Source organism: Mchenga conophoros, linkage group LG5, assembly GCF_057382185.1.
Source record: "Mchenga conophoros isolate Kocher_MC1m ecotype Shallow Benthic linkage group LG5, M_conophoros_male_GT1.1, whole genome shotgun sequence".
Taxonomy (NCBI): Eukaryota; Metazoa; Chordata; class Actinopteri; order Cichliformes; family Cichlidae; genus Mchenga; species Mchenga conophoros.
The window spans coordinates 23,698,111-23,718,660 of record NC_140530.1 but is presented as its reverse complement, the minus strand read 5'-3'; the positions used below and the strand labels follow the sequence as shown (position 1 = coordinate 23,718,660).

At 39.8% G+C, this 20,550-nt stretch overlaps 1 protein-coding gene across 3 annotated transcripts in view; it reads right to left on the bottom strand.

The window, feature by feature from the left end:
• foxj3 (forkhead box J3) overlaps nt 1-20,550 on the bottom strand; it is a 101,458-nt gene that overhangs the window by 53,706 nt on the left and 27,202 nt on the right. For all 3 annotated transcript variants that reach the window (XM_085274371.1, XM_085274373.1, XM_085274372.1), the window contains exon 2: nt 5,839-6,333. In XM_085274371.1, the coding sequence (XP_085130497.1) occupies nt 5,839-6,159 (321 nt within the window). In that variant the 5' untranslated portion in view covers nt 6,160-6,333. The remainder of the gene's footprint in view (nt 1-5,838; nt 6,334-20,550) is intronic.

The following is a 20,550-nucleotide window of genomic DNA, read 5'->3' as shown; positions in this document are numbered from 1 at the left end:
TCTCATGTTTAACTGTTTCCCACTTTTTCTTTGGTCATTTTAGCCTTTTTGGCAGGGTGAAGGGAGTACCTGCCATCAAACAAGAAGACAGCCGCATGTAACTACGATGATGTTTGCTAGTTCACCTCTAGTGCATTAATTTAATAACGTGGTTAGCCTACTCAACGTAAATTACACACGAACAACATTAAGCTACTCGCCCAGAGAAGAACGGCTGCTGCTGCCATCATCATCATCCGTCATCATTTCTGCTACACTGGCAGGGCTAGGGGCCACGACTCTCCTCTTCGGGTTCTTGGGTGATGTTGCTAACTCCGGGTCCGATAACAGGCACCACTCCCGCAGTAGATGTGCATGGTGTGAGGTCTCACAGCAAGCTATGAAATACTGTGCATTTCTCGGCTTTTAAAAAAACGCTATGCGTTAGGGCTGAACGATATATCGCATTTGCGATAATATCGCGACATGATCAAGTGCAATTTTCTAACCGCAAAGGCTGCGATTATACTCTGGACATGTCCAAATTCATGGGCTGCATCCTCCTGAGGCCGCATTTGTAGACCGATTACATCACAGCGACGCGCCGAAGGCTGTCCAAATTACTACCATATCCCAGAATTCATAGCGCGGCCCAGCCAAACTCCAGTTTCCAACAATGGCGGCCGCTACTAAGTTTTAAAATTACTCATACTAATCTTTCTGGGTCACAAAATAAACTTTTAAAATATTTTCAGGCGAGAAAGTAGTTGTGTAAACATCAATATCTGCTCGGTTTATCAAGATATCCCATATTTGCAAAAGTGCTTCGACGTTTTCAGAGGCGTCTGCTACCCACCAGCTCGACAGCTAGCCGGGAGCTCGAGGGTTACTGATGCGGCCGAGAACGGCACAACTCCCGGCACATCATTTTCAGATCACCGCGGAGTTTCGCTGCTCGGGTTAAACGTGATATATAAGTCACTTAGACAACCTAAAAATGTTATTGTTGGGCTTTTTTCAGTGTTTTGTTTGTTCGTGAGTAAATCGGTTTGGCTGAGATTAAAGTTATTAGATTAGATAAAATAAAACTTTATTAATCCCCCGGGTGGGTTCCTCCTTGGTTTTCACACAGCTGACTAAACGTCAAACAGAAAACTCATTAAACAGAAGTATGAGACAGTCGAGAATTTACGCCAGTGTCTGGTTATATTTTAGATAGCAAGAAGCAGACGGCCGAGTTTATTAAACTCCACCGAGACAGCGGTGACGCTAATCAGAACTAGCCTTCTGATTCAGAAGGCTAGACCGTCCAATTTCACGCCTTTAAATTTTAAAGGCGTGTTTGTGTGTGTGTTTATACAATTGCTATTATGTTTGCACTTTATGTGTAATGTTACTGACTGCAGAGATCAGTAAGATGTGTGTATTTTTTATTTATTAGTTTTATTTATTTAATATTATTTTTTAATTGAATGACTGTCTAGTAGTTCACAGATGTCGAAAAACTGAGTGTGGTAAAGCCACTGATTTTGTTTATGTATATTTCTGCAATCTGCACATTGTACTGACTTTCATTTTAATGTTTACACCAGGGTTCCTTGTCAGCACTTTATGCTCAGATGTTTGTAAGCTAAAAATAAACTATTGTGTATGTTCAAATATACTGTTGTGATTGAAGAAGTTAAATAAAAATGTCAGTCATCAATTCATGCATCACCTCATGTCATCATAACAGAGGTCTGTCTTCCAGGAAAGAACAGTTTAAAATTAATGTAATATAGTATTGGCCATACTATATGATGTATTGCTTGTCTTTGTTTAATAATACAGAAGACAAAGACCTTAAAAAATAATCACATATCGCATCGCAATATTGGGGCAAAAAATCGCAATTAGATTATTTTCCATAATCGTTCAGCCCTACTATGCGTCGCCAGGTGTTTCATCAGATTTGAGGTGTTACCTCCTTTGCACAGTATCAGCTTAAAGCACTTGTTGCAGGCTGCTGAGTTTGCATCTTTTGCTGTGAAGTACAGCCAGACTTTTTATTCTGTAGCTCTGCTCTAAAAGAACGTACATACCTGGGCCTGCCTACTATCCTCGGAAAGGTAAAATGATTGGCTAGAATCCAAAGTGTATGACGTCTCAGGGAAAAAAGCACTGAAATAAAGCACCGAAATGTGCGCTGCTTTTCAGTCTGGTTACTACCGTTTATGTCAGAACCGATACCGGTACCCATCCCTACTTGCAGCAAGAAAAAACAAAAGTCCAGAAACACTGTTGCATCAGATCAGCTGCGTGTTATCGCTCAGTCACATTGGAGTAAAAATAAAATGTTAACCTTAGCGTACAGGGTTTGAATTGTTTTCACATTATGCGACTAACTGCAAGTAGTTGCAACAACCGACTAGCTGTCCTTAACTGAGCAACACACTCATCATCTAGGCAACCACTTTGGATCACATAGTGATTGCACTGGTTGCCTGCTGCCTGGCAACTGGTCTCCAAACAATTGTGGTCTTACTCATATCAACTGCAATTACCGTTTCTGAATTTCTCTATGAGGTACTGGCTCAACTCTGAATGCAAGCAACAGACTGTGTGTATACAACAGACTTGCAAGATGGTTAAACTGCATATGATTGCCATCTTTACTACATTCAATCGAAAACTGGCAATAGACCGATTACAGATGACTCGGTCTTATTACCGTTTGTTTGCATCTTGAGGCATTGAAGTCGTTTTAAAGACTGCAACTGACTGCAAGTACGACCAGGTTCCCATCTTGAAAGCAACCATTTCAAAGGGAATGAGATCGCATTGCACACGGTTGCAGTATTTTTAGGTTTGCTGCAGTCTCCAACCACCGTTTGTCCTAGTGTGACTCTAGCGTTATGATTTAGATTTCTGTGGTGAATCTTTGTAGAGCTTACAACGTAACCCACTTAAGCATCCGGCACTGTTACCAGCATTCATACTTTTGCACAGTGTTTTATATTTTAATCGACTTGGGGTTGTCTCCTGGTGCTTTATATGCAGAGCTAGCCACGATAGAAACTAAATGCTGGGGCTTTTTTCCCCCTCCTGGGTCCCTAACTCTTTGTTGCGGTCCATTTTTTCCCTCCTTGGAGGTAAGCATAATTGTCCACTTCTTTGTACATTCTCTCACATCCATTCTGATGGTGTTGTCAATCTCCCTCCAGGAATTTGCTGAAATCTATGAGTCCTTATATTGAGGCTATGATTATTATTTCTTATACTGAGGTGATGATGGTTATTCTCTCACTGACAAATTCAAATTTTGCAACAGAAAAGTAGCCAGAAATGCACAGAAGGCATCAACAGTCTTGAAAAGGCCAATCTGAATAGTGAATTGTGGTTCCTTTTACAAGGAGGTGCTAGTTGGGTTAGAGCGTACAGTTTCAGAGGGATTTGAGGTTAAGATATACCCAAGATGTAGATTTAACACATTAGAATAAATCTTCCGTTTGGCATGTTGAATTTGTACCCTTTAAAAAAAAAAAAAATGTTTATACAATTCGTGGAAAAAAAGTAGTTATCAATACACTGATGCCAATTCATTACATTTTAATAGAAAATGCATTAAACAGATCTTCAAATTATTTAAGCAGGGTCACTACTCTATGACTGTTTATGGCAGCAGTTATGAAATGAATGAGGGTAAAGTGAAGGCAAAAACACCCAACTTGAAGAGAAGAAGATGAAAATCAGAGGGGTGTAATTTTTGACCACTGGTGAAACCAAATCAGAGTTAATCATATTTGTTGCCAGATTAGTGTGATTAGATAATAACAATACACATGCTGACACCACGCTGCAACAAATAAACACCTAAAGACCACATGTAGGGATATTTTTTCTTTAAAAATTAAAGCAATGGTGGGTGCTTGCCTTGTACTGTATTGCAGAGTGTCTGCATCGTGATAAGCATCATCATAGCAGACAGCATATCACGACAGCGTCATTACACGTTTCTACTATACCCCTCATCTAAACCATTAATATGATACACAGTTTGAAGTTTTGAAATAAATTAAACATTGGTATCAGCTACAAATGAAGCCACATACACATCCTTAATGCTACTTCTACTTATTTAGAGTGTAGGCTTTTTGCAACAAGTTTACATAACGTCCTGTTCTTACTGACTGTTGGAAAAAGCCACGCTTCACAACATAAGAACCAAAAGACACATTAGCAGCAAAACACTTGGGTAATTTAATATAATTTCTTCTTTTCTGCTGTAACTACAGTGGAACTGTAACTCAGTGGGAAGACCAAAGCGTCAACCCTGCCAGCAGCATCAGTTTGATTCCCACTGAGGCCACCCACTCTAAAATGTATAAAAAGTGTGTGTATTCACAGTGCTTGGGATAAGTGTCAACTACATGCTATGTCTTATCTACAGTTATTTTAGTTGGGCTAGTCTGTCACACCCTCACATTTCTGAGCAGTAAAGTCTGTGGATATGTAGGAGTTCACCAAGTCCACTACAACCCACCTAAATTATCATCTACTCACGGCTGCTCTGAATAAGAAAGCAGCATTTAAAGTATCTCAGTAGGTACAGTCTATCCAATGATTGCAACATGTTCTGCAACTGGATTTCCTCACAATCCAAAAACAAAGGCGGTGAAAAACGCTCCTCTAGCCTTATACCAGCGTCTGGCGAAAAATCATTTGGCAATGAATTTAACATTTCATTGCACACGGAGGTAGGTGGTATACAAAATGCAGAGCTGAAAATGCCTGTAACTCAATGCAGGAACACATGCAGTCTGACGGCACATATGCTGCTGTGTTACTGACAACTAAATAAGGGATGATGAAGGTAAAAGAGGAAACAAAGGCTGCAAAATAAAACAATTCATTTCCTTACAAAAGGGGCCTTGCCACAAAAGCTAAAATCAATCCATTTATAATAACACATGCTTTCTCATCTCCCCCTCACACACACACCTCAGTGCAGCCTGTACACATGCCAGATCTTGTCGCCCCAGGAAATGGGCTTCATACATCTTGTCTGACTGCAATAAAGCAGTGCCTAAGATTCTATTTCCAATAAACGTCGACTGATTGGAAAACTCATTCTAATATCAATTTCCATCTGGGCCCTTTAAAAGGCAATCAGCATAGCTTCATCTCGGTATATCATGGGCTCCTTGAGATGATGACACAGCACTGGCTCTCTCCTTCTGCATAATGGCCTTCTCCTATCAAGGCATCTGCAATGAATAATACCACCCATGAATGGGCTATTTAGTCTGTGTTCGCACAGATAGGGGCCACTTCCCTGAATATTAATCCAGGGTTTTACACTTCATATGGTTCTCTCAGGGCTGCACCATTTTTCATTCGGAGGACTGAGGCACTTAGTGTGATTTGGCACACTCATAGTTTCTCTCCAAGCTTTCTCAGAAGTGACAATGGTGATTACCAACAGAATCTCACTTTGTTTAAGACATCCAGATCCCACCAAACTACAATTTAAGTCAAAGAATTTCTTCGACGAATGTTGTCAGCAGCTCATCTCAAAAACGTAAGGTCAAAGGAGAATCTAACCAAACGCACAGCCAAATGAATTTTAAAAGAGCAACAACGATAATATTCAATATTCTGGATATCAGATGTCTGTTAAAGGATAACCTTGGTGGTTTTTCTAAATGTAATAATGTACAGGTCTGAACAGCTCATTTTGCCTTAGCATTTGCTTTTCAAAAAAAATAGAAAACAAATAAAACATGGCAGTCAAAGCATGAAAAGCCCAACTAAATGCAAAATTATTATTGCATTTCCTCATCTCCATAGAATTAATAGTCAAGATTTCTTTTTCCTCACCTTCCAGCCACTGCCCGCCTCCCTGTAGTAGGGAAAGTTATCACAGATCCACTGGTAGATCTCGCTCAGTGTCATCTTCTTCTTTGGCGAGCTGTTGATAGCAAACGTGATAAGGCTGGCGTAGCTGTAGGGCGGCTTGCCATCCTTGTGCTGCTGCACCTCCTCCTGGTCCAGCGTGGTGTTGGGATCGAGCAGGGCGCTCTTCTTTCCCATGCCGGGCCCGTGGGCATTCTGGGCATCAGCCTTGCGAATGGCCGCCTGCATGGTTAGCTGAGGGAGCCAATCCATGGAGGTCAGGCTGCTTTCCAGCTCCGACGTCATGGTGACGACCGGCTGGACAAAAGGGGGTGGGGAAAATGTGAAGGTGTTGGTGGTAGCTGTTGGTGTTGGTGACTGATGGAGAGCAGACCAGGTGTGGAATAACAAAGGCGAGTGGGGAATGAAGTTAAGGCTCCCTCAGCTCAGGACATCAGCATACCATCTTCTGGAGATCAGCTGTAGAGAAACAGCAAAGAGACATGCTTAAATAAGTCAACCAGCCTGTGTGATAAGGAGAAATTAAACGTTGGGAATGTAGAGAAGGAAACAGCTCCAATATCAAAAACCAGGCGTGTTTATAAAGCATGCTTATATTTGCTGTGCAGTAGATCACAAGCCAACCACTTTCTCCACCACTTGCTGCTCTGAAAGCTGACTCATAGCTGGGACTCCATCTGCACAGAGAGAGTAAATGCCAGGCAATTGTTTTCACAACTGCCAGCCAAATGGGGGAATGGCTCAGGAGGAATTCCGACTCTCTTGAGGGTAGTAAACCCCCTCTCTATTTTTCCTGCCTGCCTCCTTCCCCACCACCCCTTCCCCCTCAAATCGACCCTCTGCTGTAAACAAGCCAGCTAGTGTCATCTTGCAAACTGTTTCGCCGCCCGTAACAGCCTGTCTCGCTGTCCCTCTCGGCACACTGCCCTCTGCGTCTTAAAATAGGGGGGCAGAGAAAAGCCTAAAGTTACCAAGATAGGTTAAAGGACGTACGTGTGTGTGTGTGTGTGTGTGTGTGTGTGTGTGTGTGTGTGTGTGTGTGTGTGTGTGTGTGTGTGTGAGTGAGTGAGTGAGTGAGTGAGTGAGTGAGAGAGAGAGAGAGAGAGAGAGAATGAAAATGCAATGAGGGGAGAATGAGGACTCCTCACCGAGTTGTGGGATTTTTCTCTTGACTAAGCACACTCACACAAGTGTGTTTGTTAGTGTGAGAGAGCATGTGAGAGTTTGAGTGCATGTCAGGCTGGAAATAACACAGTCTTGACAACACTTAACAGGTCAAATATCTTTCAAAAATAGTGTTTGTGTACCCTTGTGATGCCACTGAACCAGATTTTTCAAACTTTTTAAGCACATTTGAGAATAATGAGTATTTTTGCTAAATACAACTAATAAATTTTACTTGTTATACTAATAATTATTTTTATTAAAACATGCTACAAAAAAGGAACCTCGGTTTGTCTGAATGCAGTTTTACAAGTATTAAAAATATCTACTCCATTACTGACATCGAACTTTTAAAATCTCAGATTTGTTTTATATCCGTTTACTTAATGAGCAAGTCAAAAAACATGGCAAGACAGACACAAAAAACATAATTTATATGCTGCTCTGCTTACCATCTGAAATGCATCAGGAAGAGTACGAAATTCCCAAATTGGCCGGCAGTTTGTGAGAAGCAGTATATGGCTGTCCCTTTCAATTGATCTCTCACAGTAGGGGTTAGCTAGTGCCCAGCAGCCAATTCAATATCTGCTATCAGTGCAGACAGGCAGAGCAGATGATGAAGGCATTTCCACACATCCAAACAGAATTCGGAGAAAGGAAAAACCAAAACCGGCTGCGGGAGATCATTAATGGATTGGCGCAGTGGTCTTAAATCTTCCCTTAGTATAATCAGGGTCAGGTTTCATCAGCCGCTGTTAAGTTTCTAATCCAAGTTTTTCTGAACAAAATGCATTAAAATATTTTATTCATTCCATTTCTTGCCTGCTATTAAACTGATATAATTCCTATAAAGGATGCTCCGAGTATCAAAAACTCCCATTTTCAGGGCTAAGAAAGATGGATCTGACAGAGAAAAGTAGCTATGGTTACCTTGAATTTATGCCAGAATGTTTCAAAAACTACTTTTATGTTTGAGCCCCCCCCCCCCCCATACACACGCTATGTGTACCCAAACTCTGGGCGTTTGTAACATACAGAGCATGAAGGAAAACATAGAAACACTTTCTGCTGGAAAATGAAAAGTTTAGAAAGATGTTTTGATACTTGATTCCCTCCTTGATATTGTTACCTCGAGAATCTGTGGTAATGGATCAAAATCAAGCTGTTCAGACAAGCCTTATGAAACTCAAACATATTTTGAATCTGTTGTTTTTATTCTTCATTAGCACTTACATCATGGCTGTTCACGGACAACACAGGAGAACTGAAACTTCTCCCCCATCCTCTGCAGTCATGAGCAGACTGATAAATGAAGAGGCTTGCTGACTGACTATACTGACAGGTGAGTCAGACTAATGGTGAATAACTCTTCCTCATCATACAAATAAATACAAGGCATCTCCACCCTGTAACTGAACTGAAGGTGACTCACAGGGCTGCTGACAGTAATTTTCCCTCTATGAGTAGAAGCCCACTGAAATACAAAACTAATTAGATTTTAAAATTAATCTACACATTATACACCGTACAGGCCTCCGGTACAGATTTTACATCAGTGTCGTGCAGTCTCTGAAAGTGCAGCCAGTACAGCGTCCATTTTGAGATACTATGTGGTACTCTTAAACTGATCTCAGTTCAGTCAATAGCCCATTTAATTGATGTTCACACTGTTAAGTAGGGTTGCAACTATTATTTTAATCAATCAATCTGCGGAGCATTTCCTCGACTGATTAACTGCTGGGCCAGCACACTTAGCTTTAATCTTGTGTCATGCTTTTGTCCTATCACAGATGTTCTGAAAAAGGCACAAAGCACACATGAATGACAAGGTATAACTATAATATCCGACAATTTGTCTTATAAAAATTTTTTTAAGTAATTAATTTCTCACTGTTTTATTGTTGATCCACTATTTGACTAACTGTTTAGAGCTTGTTCAACACAAATAATCAAGATTTAATATGAAATATTTTGCCTACATTAAAAGAAACTAACCCCAGGTTACAGTCTGTCACTTAGTTTAGACTGTCAGAACATGCCCAAGCGACAGTATTGTTTGGCCTTTGATTTGAGTCTGTTGCTATGCAACATGCTGACGTCACAATACGTCACTGAAAGTTTTGTTGGTTTCAACTTGTTGTTACTGATGTGAAATTACGATACAATGCTGTCATAAGGTCCTGTAGGTGCATAAATGCTACAAATAGGTCCTTTTAGCCCATTTCTAAGTAGTTGCAAGATAACATGACCATGTCTTAATATTCAATATAGATAAGAACCTTCAGGGGACCAAGACAGAGTAAAACACACACTGAAGTCAACTACAAAATAAAAGTTGACAAAATGTCAGGCAATAAGCCATGCTTATACATCAGTGTTTTTGTACAAGTATTTCTAAAAGTCTGCCCCTCCTGCATTATTAAATACAGCATGTTGCCATCAGAAAAGCAGAAGAGAGTTAAAAGAAAAGAGAAAAAAAGAGAGAGACTTATGTGTAATGTTTTCACAAAATACTGAGCATAAAGGGGGCATGCAAGGAGGAAGCAGGCTGAGCCTTCTGTTGGCCAGCAGAGGTGAGGTGACTGAGACAAGGGTTGATGAAAAGTGCTCCGCCCGATACATGGAGACACATGCCATTTGACCCTCCACGCTAATGATCCAGCTGCTACATAATCTGCAGGGCCAAGATGGTGACTTAATTAGAAAACCTTGTGCTGTGGCAGGAATGATGAAGCGCAACACAAGGAGGCAGTAAGACGGCCTCCCAGCTGCCTTCATTATCCAAGTAGTGGGACAGTCAATGCAGGGATGTGCCCGAGCCCACTGCTGCATCACAGAGGGCTGTCTGATTACATACACCAACAGATTTGGGGGTGGGCAGAGGAGGCGGGGAAGACGAGAAAAGCCAGAGGACATGGAACGGTGGGGGTGAGCTTGAAGGGCACAACCTAGATGACATCAGGCCTGGTACAGAGCAGAAAGTGGAAATGGTCTGCATCCAAGGGGTCTTTGAGTTCAGGCTGTATCATTAGGTGCCAAAGGGAAAAGGCTGCAATGCCACACACATGGAGACACTTTGATCTAGCTGTAGGAAAATGAGGTTCCGTCACTGTCATCGCCAACAAAAAAAAAGAAAAAAGAAAAACATCTTTCTCCCTCTCTCCACTTTAATTTGTTTTTAGAATGGCGTGCCAAGAGTATTTTTTGAGTGCTGAGAGGGAGAAATGGACAGTCAAATCTATTCTCTATTCAAGACTCAACATTTCTTTATCCTCCAGGGATTAATGGCAGATTTAGTTCTGAACGAAAAAATGAAGGCGTATTTGAAACATCTTAATTTACCAACTTCTTGACAGGACTTATCAACAGTCCTGCTGCCAGCAGAGCACTGACAGCAAATCAGTGATTGTGTTTGGTGTCTCAGCTACTAAGTTTGAAGTGGCTCAATCAAACTGACAGCATGGCTATAATACATATGCCAAGATATCTTTTATTCAAGAATCCCCAACGAGGCAACAAGCTGAGTAACGACCAGGGATTACTCAACGTAACACAGCAGATTACGTCAACTCGTGTTAGGCAAGCATGTACCGAGCCACCAGTCAGCAACTGCGTCATAAAATCAGTGCTGTACTCCCGTCACCACTATTGCAAAATTCATGCCTGCACTTAGCAAGCACTTAAAATTTTAGTACCCCCACAACAATGCATGGCCCAGAGAGAAATTAATATTTCAGCTGTGATATTAATACGGTGTATGACACTTAAATGACTTCAAACATTTTTTACAGTGACAGTAAGCATGTCTTTAATCGCAATTTAGAAAGCGAGGAGGGTTGATGAATGGGTGAACGTCTGCATGAAGTATACTAACATCATTACAGGCGTGTACGTACAGAGTGTTTCCTGAGATGGCTAAACAATGTCTGGAACCTTCTTCTGTGACATCGGAGGTAGGGATACACTGTATCTTTCCAAAATAGACAGTTTCATACTTAACCACGTTATGCAGCAAATGGTCGGATGCGAGGGTATGAAAATATGCAATCTTTGAACTCTGAACCACAATCACATCTCACTGCAGCCTTCTGAAAGACTTCCAAACAGCAGTGTTTAAGATGTGGTATGACCCAATCGGCGTAGATTTTTACTGGATCGTGAAGAATAAAACCTCCAAATGTTCAGGTGTGTTTCCAGTTCACTCTTTACTTTGGCACTTACACAGCTGCTTTTAACTAGGTATTAATTACCATAGCTCCTTATGGCTAATTAGCATAAGCTACATGAGCACATGGCTGATTTGCATCAGATAACATCTAAACATTACAAGAGCCATTTCGAAACAGCCATTCCTGAACCTATACTTACACAAAAGCATTTACAACCACCACAAAATGAGCGCTCCGTTTACAAAAAAAAAAAAAAAAAAAAAAACTTAACTGTGCATTACAGCTCAGAGCTTGGCTAACTACACAGTAAGCTTCAGTGAAACGACAAAACGAAATCTTGGTTATTTTATTGCATTTATATTTAAGCTTTACACAGTGCCTCGTCTCTAATATGTTATTTATTAATAATGCAATGGGAGGTCATAGCAGTAGCAACAGGCTTGGGTTGTGGGGTATCAGCAGTGGAAATCTGCATGGCAGCTTTGGCTTGTCCAATTTCATCCAACAGCTCTTAACCAGCCTATTAAATAGTCTTACTTACATAAAGCTAATAATTATATTCATACAATATGTCAATACATATGACACAAGAGGGGACCTTGAGCAACCATCTCTATGTGACAATTCTGCTTAACATTTGTGACCTATACTCTAGTTTAACAGTTCTGAACCTGGGACTGCATGCACAATACAAAAGTTCAATCTGTGTCCAGTATCCAGCTTTAATAGCAATTACAGCCTCAGTTTCAAACAACTGGCAAACATATACTAATGATTCCTGAAAGACGAGCATGGAATTCAAACTGTTGCAATATACTGTCTCTTTCCCTCATAAAATAAATTCTCGAGCTGACCACTGTTGTGATTTGGCACTATATAAATACAACTGAAGTAATGTTTTGAGAAAAACTACCCACAAAATATCCTATAAAAAGGTCACTCTGCTCTTGTCACACATTGCCTCAGTGCCAATGAATGAAACTAACAGACAGGACATTCATCAAAAAGGGAACTAGTAACTGAAGCAGAAGTGCTGCATGCACACGAAAGGGAAGTAGGCAGAACAAAACGTGAATTAAATAGGTTTTACTATTTGAATTACAGTTTTTTTTTCCTGTCCAGAGAGAAAAGCAAAAAAACAACAAACAAACAAACAAAAAAAAACAGGCTATTGTGGATTTGCAGTAGGAAGCAGCACTTAAAGAACTGACATGCACCCCATAGCCAATGCAAATCAAAAATAACTGCACTAACTGAAACAGCAAGCAGGTTTGTCATCCGTCATTTCTCTCTCTCTTTTTTTTTTTTTTTTTTTTTTTTTTTAAATGCAAGGTCAATGAATCAGAAAAAATAAAACCGTTATTATGCTTGTCTAAAGAAATGCATGCGTTAACCTGCATCTCGAGTATCTGTGTATCAAAAAACAGCGCCTGTCACTGTGTCTGTGCTCACTGCAGGAACTACTGAGGACAATGCAAAAGCTGTCATTTTAACTCGGCATGAGTAAAAACATGTTTATACGTGACTCTATACTAGCGCTGGGCGATATATCGTTTTTTGTTTTTTTTTTTTAAATATCGATATATTTTTATATGAGATATAAGATGTGACGATATCCTTTATATCGATATAGTCTATGTTACGTTATAATTATAGTTGTGGAGCCTCTCTTTCGTCCACTTTTGTCTTTACGCAACGTTACTCGACCTCGCCTCTCTCCTTCACTAAACACAACTCCCCCTCCTTCCCCATCGCTTCACCTGCAGGCAGCGACAAGATGGACACGGCAAATCTCCGTTAACGAGTTACTGCGCATCGCCCCATGCGTGGGGCTGGACGGCGTCAACGTGTTAATGACCTAACCACGCTAACAAGCTAACCACGCTAACGCCATGCACGGCCTGAAATCCTTTCATTTTCTCAAAAGTTGACAGCGCGCCTTATGTATGAATTCTGGTTGTGCTTGACCGCGAACCGATTTAATGTGGTACACAGCGCTCAGCAATCTGTCAAAAAAAAAAAAAATGTTTTAGTACGACTTTGGTAAGCTACAGAGCTGCACCACTTGATGGATTGTCGGAGCATTATGGCTACCGAGGAGCCTCGCGTAGTAATACGTACTGTGCTTCAACGTAATATTACCGTCTTGTGTGTGTGTATAAGGACCATAAATGGCACCTGTTAAGACACATGGTTACAAAGCGGATTTCAAACTCCAGGCTGTCAGTCACGCAGTAGAACTTTTGGGAACAGAGCTGCTGTGAAATCTGTCTTTGTTATTATGCTCAGTGTATTTTAGTTTACATTTTGACTGCACAATTGTGAGCTCTTTGTTATGCACAAAAACAACAGTTTTCTTTTATTTATGGAGCATTATTATTTAATAAATGCTCAATTTATTTTTGAGTAGTTTTTTTCATGTACATCTATGCTGTATGTTAATAAAAGTGCCTGTGTGACATCTGGGACACAGCTTTGACTAAGAACTGTCTTTCTGTTCTTACTTTATGGTTTTTAAAAAAAAATATCGAGATATATATCTTATATTGCCATCCAGCTAAAAAATATCGAGATATGAATTTTGGGTCATATCGCCCAACCCTACTCTATACTATAACACAAGGTGAACACGGTATACAAATTCTCTACAATTAAAGCTTACAAAAACGTTTGCTCAATATGACTAATTATTATAGGTGTTTATACCAATCAGCGATTAATCAGCGATTAAGTGGGGGGTACAAAGTGACCACTCTAAAGCCCATTAATAAATAGGTTGACTGGAGTGTGGGGTGAACTGAAGGGGTTACATTTCAAAATCCTTAGTCAATTCCCTTCAGACCCTTTAGGTGCATCTAAAATACAACCCCTTTCAGATGCATAACTCTCTTATTGCCTTTATCTAAAGGCTCCTCCCAGTTTCATCCAAACATTTCAATGGCTCTGACAGACAGAAGAAGCCCCAGTACTAGTGTTATATCATGTCCTATGTGTTAACAGTACATCAGAGATGTATAATGCATTATGTCAGAGTTCGCTATATTTTGATATTATTTTTGATAACTGAAGCCATGTAATCCAAGTAGCCACGCTTTAATAAACTTCAGTAAACAGATGGAACAAGTGTTAAACTGTAGCTTGCAAACCACACTTCGCTGGCCTGAAGTGCAGATCACAATGTAATTTGCTGTTAGATTCTGATCAATTCCATCTCTGTGTCAGGGATAATTTTTCATACATAATTAACGAGGTTACTGCTGTTGTGCCACACGTCTAAATGGGCAGAACTCTTTGGATTTGGAGAGGCTTACGGATGACTTGTGATGCAGTTTGGCACTGCGAGTGTGTAATAAACTCAGAAGAAAGGCTTCCAGAAACAGCTGGAAGCAACAGACGAACTTCAGCTCCCGTTAGCATTTCATCAGAACTCGGATTACAGTCATTAACGGGGAATCTCATTAGACTGGCTCCTCAACGCGGTTAGGACTTAACCATAAATGACGTGAAATTGTAGATCAAAGTGAAGGAACACTCAAAATGCAACATACGTGAAAGGTGTTTGGCATTTCTGGAGAGTTCTGTATACACCTTCAATAACTGAAGGCATGCAAATGGAGCGTCCTGCACTCTGATGTTTATGGATCAGTGTAGAAATGTGTTGCTCTCTGTCCATTGTGCAACAAAAAGTCTGTTTGTTAACATTGTTATTTGCAAATATTGCTATCCCTACTGTATAACAAGAATAAACGTATTTAGGATAATGCAGCATCACCTCATAATAGATCCTACTCAAAGTATAACATAGACGTCTATGGATTTTCAGGACACTGTGTGCAGCAGCGTGTTTGAGGAAGGGTTACTAAAATATCTTAAATGCGTTCATTTTTTAAACATTTAGAATTGAGAATTTTGTTCAACACAAGTCAACAAAAGTTAGAATGACTTAAATTACTTTCAATATGTTTTTTAAAGATTACTGATAGTTGACCTCACTTCCTAAGTGAGTTACCAGCAAGAGTCTATGTGAAGACATCTCTTTTTATAGCCTCCTAGGACCTGGCGTCCATATATGTGGGTGGACATTACATTTTCGGTTATTTAGACCAAAATACTCAATTTTGCTCTACAAAGGCCTGATGTCCACTTAGGAGGACATTATACTGTTACTGTTCTATCGAAATCTTGAACGAATATCCTCATACGTGGCTCTCATTTTTTCTTAGAAACAAAAATCAGGTAAAAAAAAAGAACAAAAAAAAAAAAAAAAAAAAAAAATCTGGTAATTCTTTGTTTTTACATTCATCGGGCCCCAATATGCCCAAATATCAAAGAGAAATCAAAAATGCATGCCGTGTAAGAGTTCGGGTCTTAGGTGGTTAAGGCTCTTTGATTAAGTTGTAAAGCAAGGCAGGACTAGTTTACTGTGCAACCTAAACTTTTTTTTTTTTTTTTTTTTTTTCCCACCAATCTCAATTTATTCAGTCATTGGCTAGCATTAGAAATATGTAAATATATATACACACACATTAGTTATACAAAATAGGTCATCAGCTGCATTAATCCATTAAAATATTTAACTTCTTTTGCAGGCTGTGCGTTGCCATTATGAGTTTTCAGTTTGCCATTTCCTCTCAAGTTTCTATAGAATGACAAATGCTTGCTGTAATAGGAAAAAATTATTTTTATTGTATAATAAGGCTATACCACAGTCAACCCATTTTATTTCGTACCTAGAACACAGAGTTGCCTACCGAGAACTACTTCCCCTCAAATACCTGTGCATCACTCATCATTTCCTCTCTGAGAAAAGAGTAGGCTATTCTGCTCACATTCTGACTCCCACTTGCAGACAGAAGACTGTTGATAGGCACCAGACCAGCGCTCTCCTGCACTTATCTGCAATTTCCGCGATTAATCCCCTTTTACTGCAGTCATGCATCCGTCACGGCTAACACTCCAGCAGCATGTGTCTGCTCAGCTACAGACACAACCATTAAGGCCCTTGATGACTGTGCTGCTGCATGTGCTACCTTAGAACTGCAGAGGTGATGAATGCAGCATTAAAAACAATGTCACTAGGATTCAAACAAACCACAATAAATATTTACACCAATGATTGTTAAATGCTGACCTGACTTTGGCGTGTTTGGAGAGAGAGACAGGGAGAGCACGAGATGGAGAGAGACACAACAAGGGAAAGTGAAAGAGCGAGAGAGAGAGAGCTCATTATGACAAGAATCTTCCCGTAGTGTGATGGTAACTTGGCAAAAGGGAGGGGAATCGCTAAGTGTGCTCCCTCTGTTATGCCTGAAGATTTGGCACTTGCACTCACAACAACAACAGTGATGTAACCTGGTAACAAGACTTTGGCATGTGTACTCTCGACCGAAACCCGGGTCATACCTTCCATATCAACGGCTTTATATACAGCGTGGGAGAAGCTCGTGTTTTCCTAGCGATTGCAGGGGGGGGGGATAAACAGGGAGGGGTGGGAACTCTGCTCACCTGCCGTTCAGTCAAAGGAGAGACTCCTCACTTTTTCCACCCCTAGAGTCAAAAGGACTTATGGGGTTATTTTAAGGATCTTTCAAACTAAAATAGCTGTGCGTCTGAGTATTGTGATTGCACGTGCGCTCTAATCATGTAGCGAACCACCCTAAGCCTCATCTTCATTAAAAAACTAAAAAGTAGGTACCAGCAATGCCAAGGCAACAGCTTTTAACGTCAGTCTTCCTTCTCAATTAAAGGCTTAATGGTTCCGCTGAAACCACCCCCAGGAAGAAAGCATTAATAACCCAGTCCTTACTTGCATTTTTAGGATGTGTCAATTATCGCTTCACTGCTCACACGGCTGAGCACATTGTTCAGCTTATTGCAGCCTACAGCAGAGCCCGTCGCCAACGGAGGTCTCTGAACGCTGTGCACAAGCGTGCGTGTTTTACAGTGTAATCTACGTGTCAGTTATATTAGTAGGTTACATTTTGTTCGAGTTGGTTTTTAAGATGCAGGCAAGCAGACCTCTCTGCTGCGCTCTTAAAAAAGAAAAATGGTATACATGCTCTTTCAGCTCCCCTACTCCCTCAATCCCACTTCGCCTGTGGTTGAACAAATCAAGTCCATAATTATTCTGCCAATCAATGGGGAGCGCAACTGTGGCTGTGGGGCAGTTTAACGCTGAGAAGAGAGGGAGAGAGAGTTGTCAACAAAGCAAAGCTAAACCTCAACATCCTTTAAACCCGCCAAACCTTAAAAAGGCAAGAGAGATACCTTTGTCTTATTAGCTGGTGCCAAATAAAGGGAGGAATTCTAAATATGTGATAAAGAAAAAGGGCCCCCAGCTGCTGCAAACAGACAGAGAGAAAGACATGCAAGTCGGGCAGAGGGACAGAGGATCACAGTAGTCAAAGATCTGGGAGTTGTCTGGGGGATCAAGAGAGCTGCTTCAGGCTGTCTGGATAGGCCACAAAGCAAGCAATAGGGATCATAATCCCCGAATCAAGACACAGCCAAAGCAAGAGAAAAATGTGAATGGATGTACAAGTGGAAGACTTTAGCGATTAGGGACATGTCCTCAGCTTCTCAGCAGTCAACCATGTTCCATGTTAATATTGGTTTGCGGGACTGGATTGATTTATATTAGAACCCAACATATATTTGCCATTTACAGAGCTAAAACATTCCAATATTGACCAAGGTTGTTTATATGTTTAAATGTACATATATCTATGATGTATTAGGAGCTACCCAGAAGGGAAAATGAAGGGAACATCATTTATAAGCTATACATTTCACAGAAGACTGGAGTTGGAGCTGCTCTGCTGGACAAACTGTTTGATGACACCATTTCCAAATTTCCCCAAGGTTATTTTTGTATGCGTGATGCGATATGTTCTGTTGAAAGGGAGAGAGACCGGAAAAGTTGTCATATCAGACAACATATGCACCCATTCCAATTTATCAGTTACGAGCTGATATCAGATAGCTGACACATGGTTGTGGTCATGCACAGATAGACATGTAGACAAAAAGACAGATAAAAGGATGGAGAGCTTTAGGCAGATAAAGGGAAGACACACAAGCACAAGGCTCCCAGTTAATTTCTGTAACTGCAGGTCAATACAAAAAACATAAAATGTTCCAGTAATTGAATAAGGCCATCCAGTGAATCAGAGCAGTGATCAGGAGGGGTTTGTCTCTCCATCCCTAACAGCTTGCCTGGGAGGTGGCCTTTATTTTGGAGGTGGCAGGGGTGCCTTGACACTGACCATGCGGGCCCAATTACCCCAGTCCCACGGCCTGGGGGCCCATATTAACACAGTCCCCCCCGGGAGGTTGACTCTATGCCAGCCTGGCAGCCAGCAAGACTCTGCTACTGAATCACAAATAGACCACTTAAGGTGCTGGCAGCCCGAGTGTTTGGTGGCAATCTTGAGGGCCTATCATCCTCAGTATTGGCTACATCCAGGTCTATGCTGATGAACCAGTGTCTGAGGTGAGCAGCGAGCTCTGTCGGCATGGGATCAGAACACGATATGATGTCCAAAAAAAAAAAAAAAAATCTGCACCACCTGAGTAAAGTTATTCTCTTTAGGAGTTAAAACAGTAAAAGAAATGCAGTAATATCAAGGACGAGTCAGTTCAGTTTTATTTATATTGCCTAGGGCTGGGCGATATATCGAGTTTTTTAAAAAAATATCGATATATTTTTTATATGAGATATAAGATGTGACAATATCCTTTATATCGATATAGTCTATGTTACGTTATAATTATAGTTGTGGAGCCTCTCTTTCGTCCACTTTTGTCTTTACGCAACGTTACTCGACCTCGCCTCTCTCCTTCACTGAACACAACTCCCCCTCCTTCCCCATCGCTTCACTTGTAGGCAGCGACAAGATGGACACGGCAAATCTCCGTTAACGAGTTACTGCGCATCGCCCCGCCCCGTGTGTGGGGCTGGAAGGCGTCAACGTGCTAACGAGCTAACCACGCTAACGCCATGCACGGCCTGAAATCCTTTCATTTTCTCAAAAGTACCGAGGAGCCTCGCGTAGTAATACGTACTGTGCTTCAACGTAATATTACCGTCTTGTGTGTGTATAAGGACCATAAATGGCACCTGTTAAGACACATGGTTACAAAGCGGATTTCAAACTCCAGGCTGTCAGTCACGCAGTAGAACTTTTGGGAACAGAGCTGCTGTGAAATCCGTCTTTGTTATTATGCTCAGTGTATTTTAGTTTACATTTTGACTGCACAATTGTGAGCTCTTTGTTATGCACAAAAACAACAGTTTTCTTTTATTTATGGAGCATTATTATTTAATAAATGCTAGGGCTGCTCGATTATGGCAAAAATGATAATCACGATTATCTTCACTGAAATTCAGATCTCGATTATTTGCCGATATTTATTTAACCCTTTAAGACCTACTATAGAACCAAGTCCGCCAGAGCTTATATATATATATATATATTTTTTTTTACATGTTGTAGTGCCATTTGTGGGAGCATTTCAAGTTGCTATACAACTGTTATAGCCCATATTTTAATAATATGTATGCATTAAGTCCATAGTAACTACATTAATTGCAAAAAAAGTGCAATAAACTACAAAAAAAATTGAAAATTGTTTTTGTTTTTGACATATATATATACACATATATATATATATACACACATATATATATATACACATATATATATATACACACATATATATATATACACATATATATATATATACACACATATATATATATACACACATATATATATATACACATATATATATATATACACACATATATATATATACACATATATATATATATACACATATATATATATATATATATATATACATATATATATATATATATATATACATATATACATATATATATATATATATATATATATATATATATATATATATATATATATATATATATATATATATATATACACACATACATATATATATACACATACATACACATATACACATACATACACATATATATATATATATATATATATATACACATACATACACATACATATATATATACACATACATACATATATATACACATACATACACATACATATATATACACATACATATATATACACATACATACACATACATACACATACATATATATACACATACATACACATACATATATATACACATACATACACATACATATATATACACATACATACACATACATATATATACACACATACATACACATACATATATATACACATATATACACATATATACACATATATACACAGGGCTCTCAAAATTTCAAAATCCCTGGTAGCCC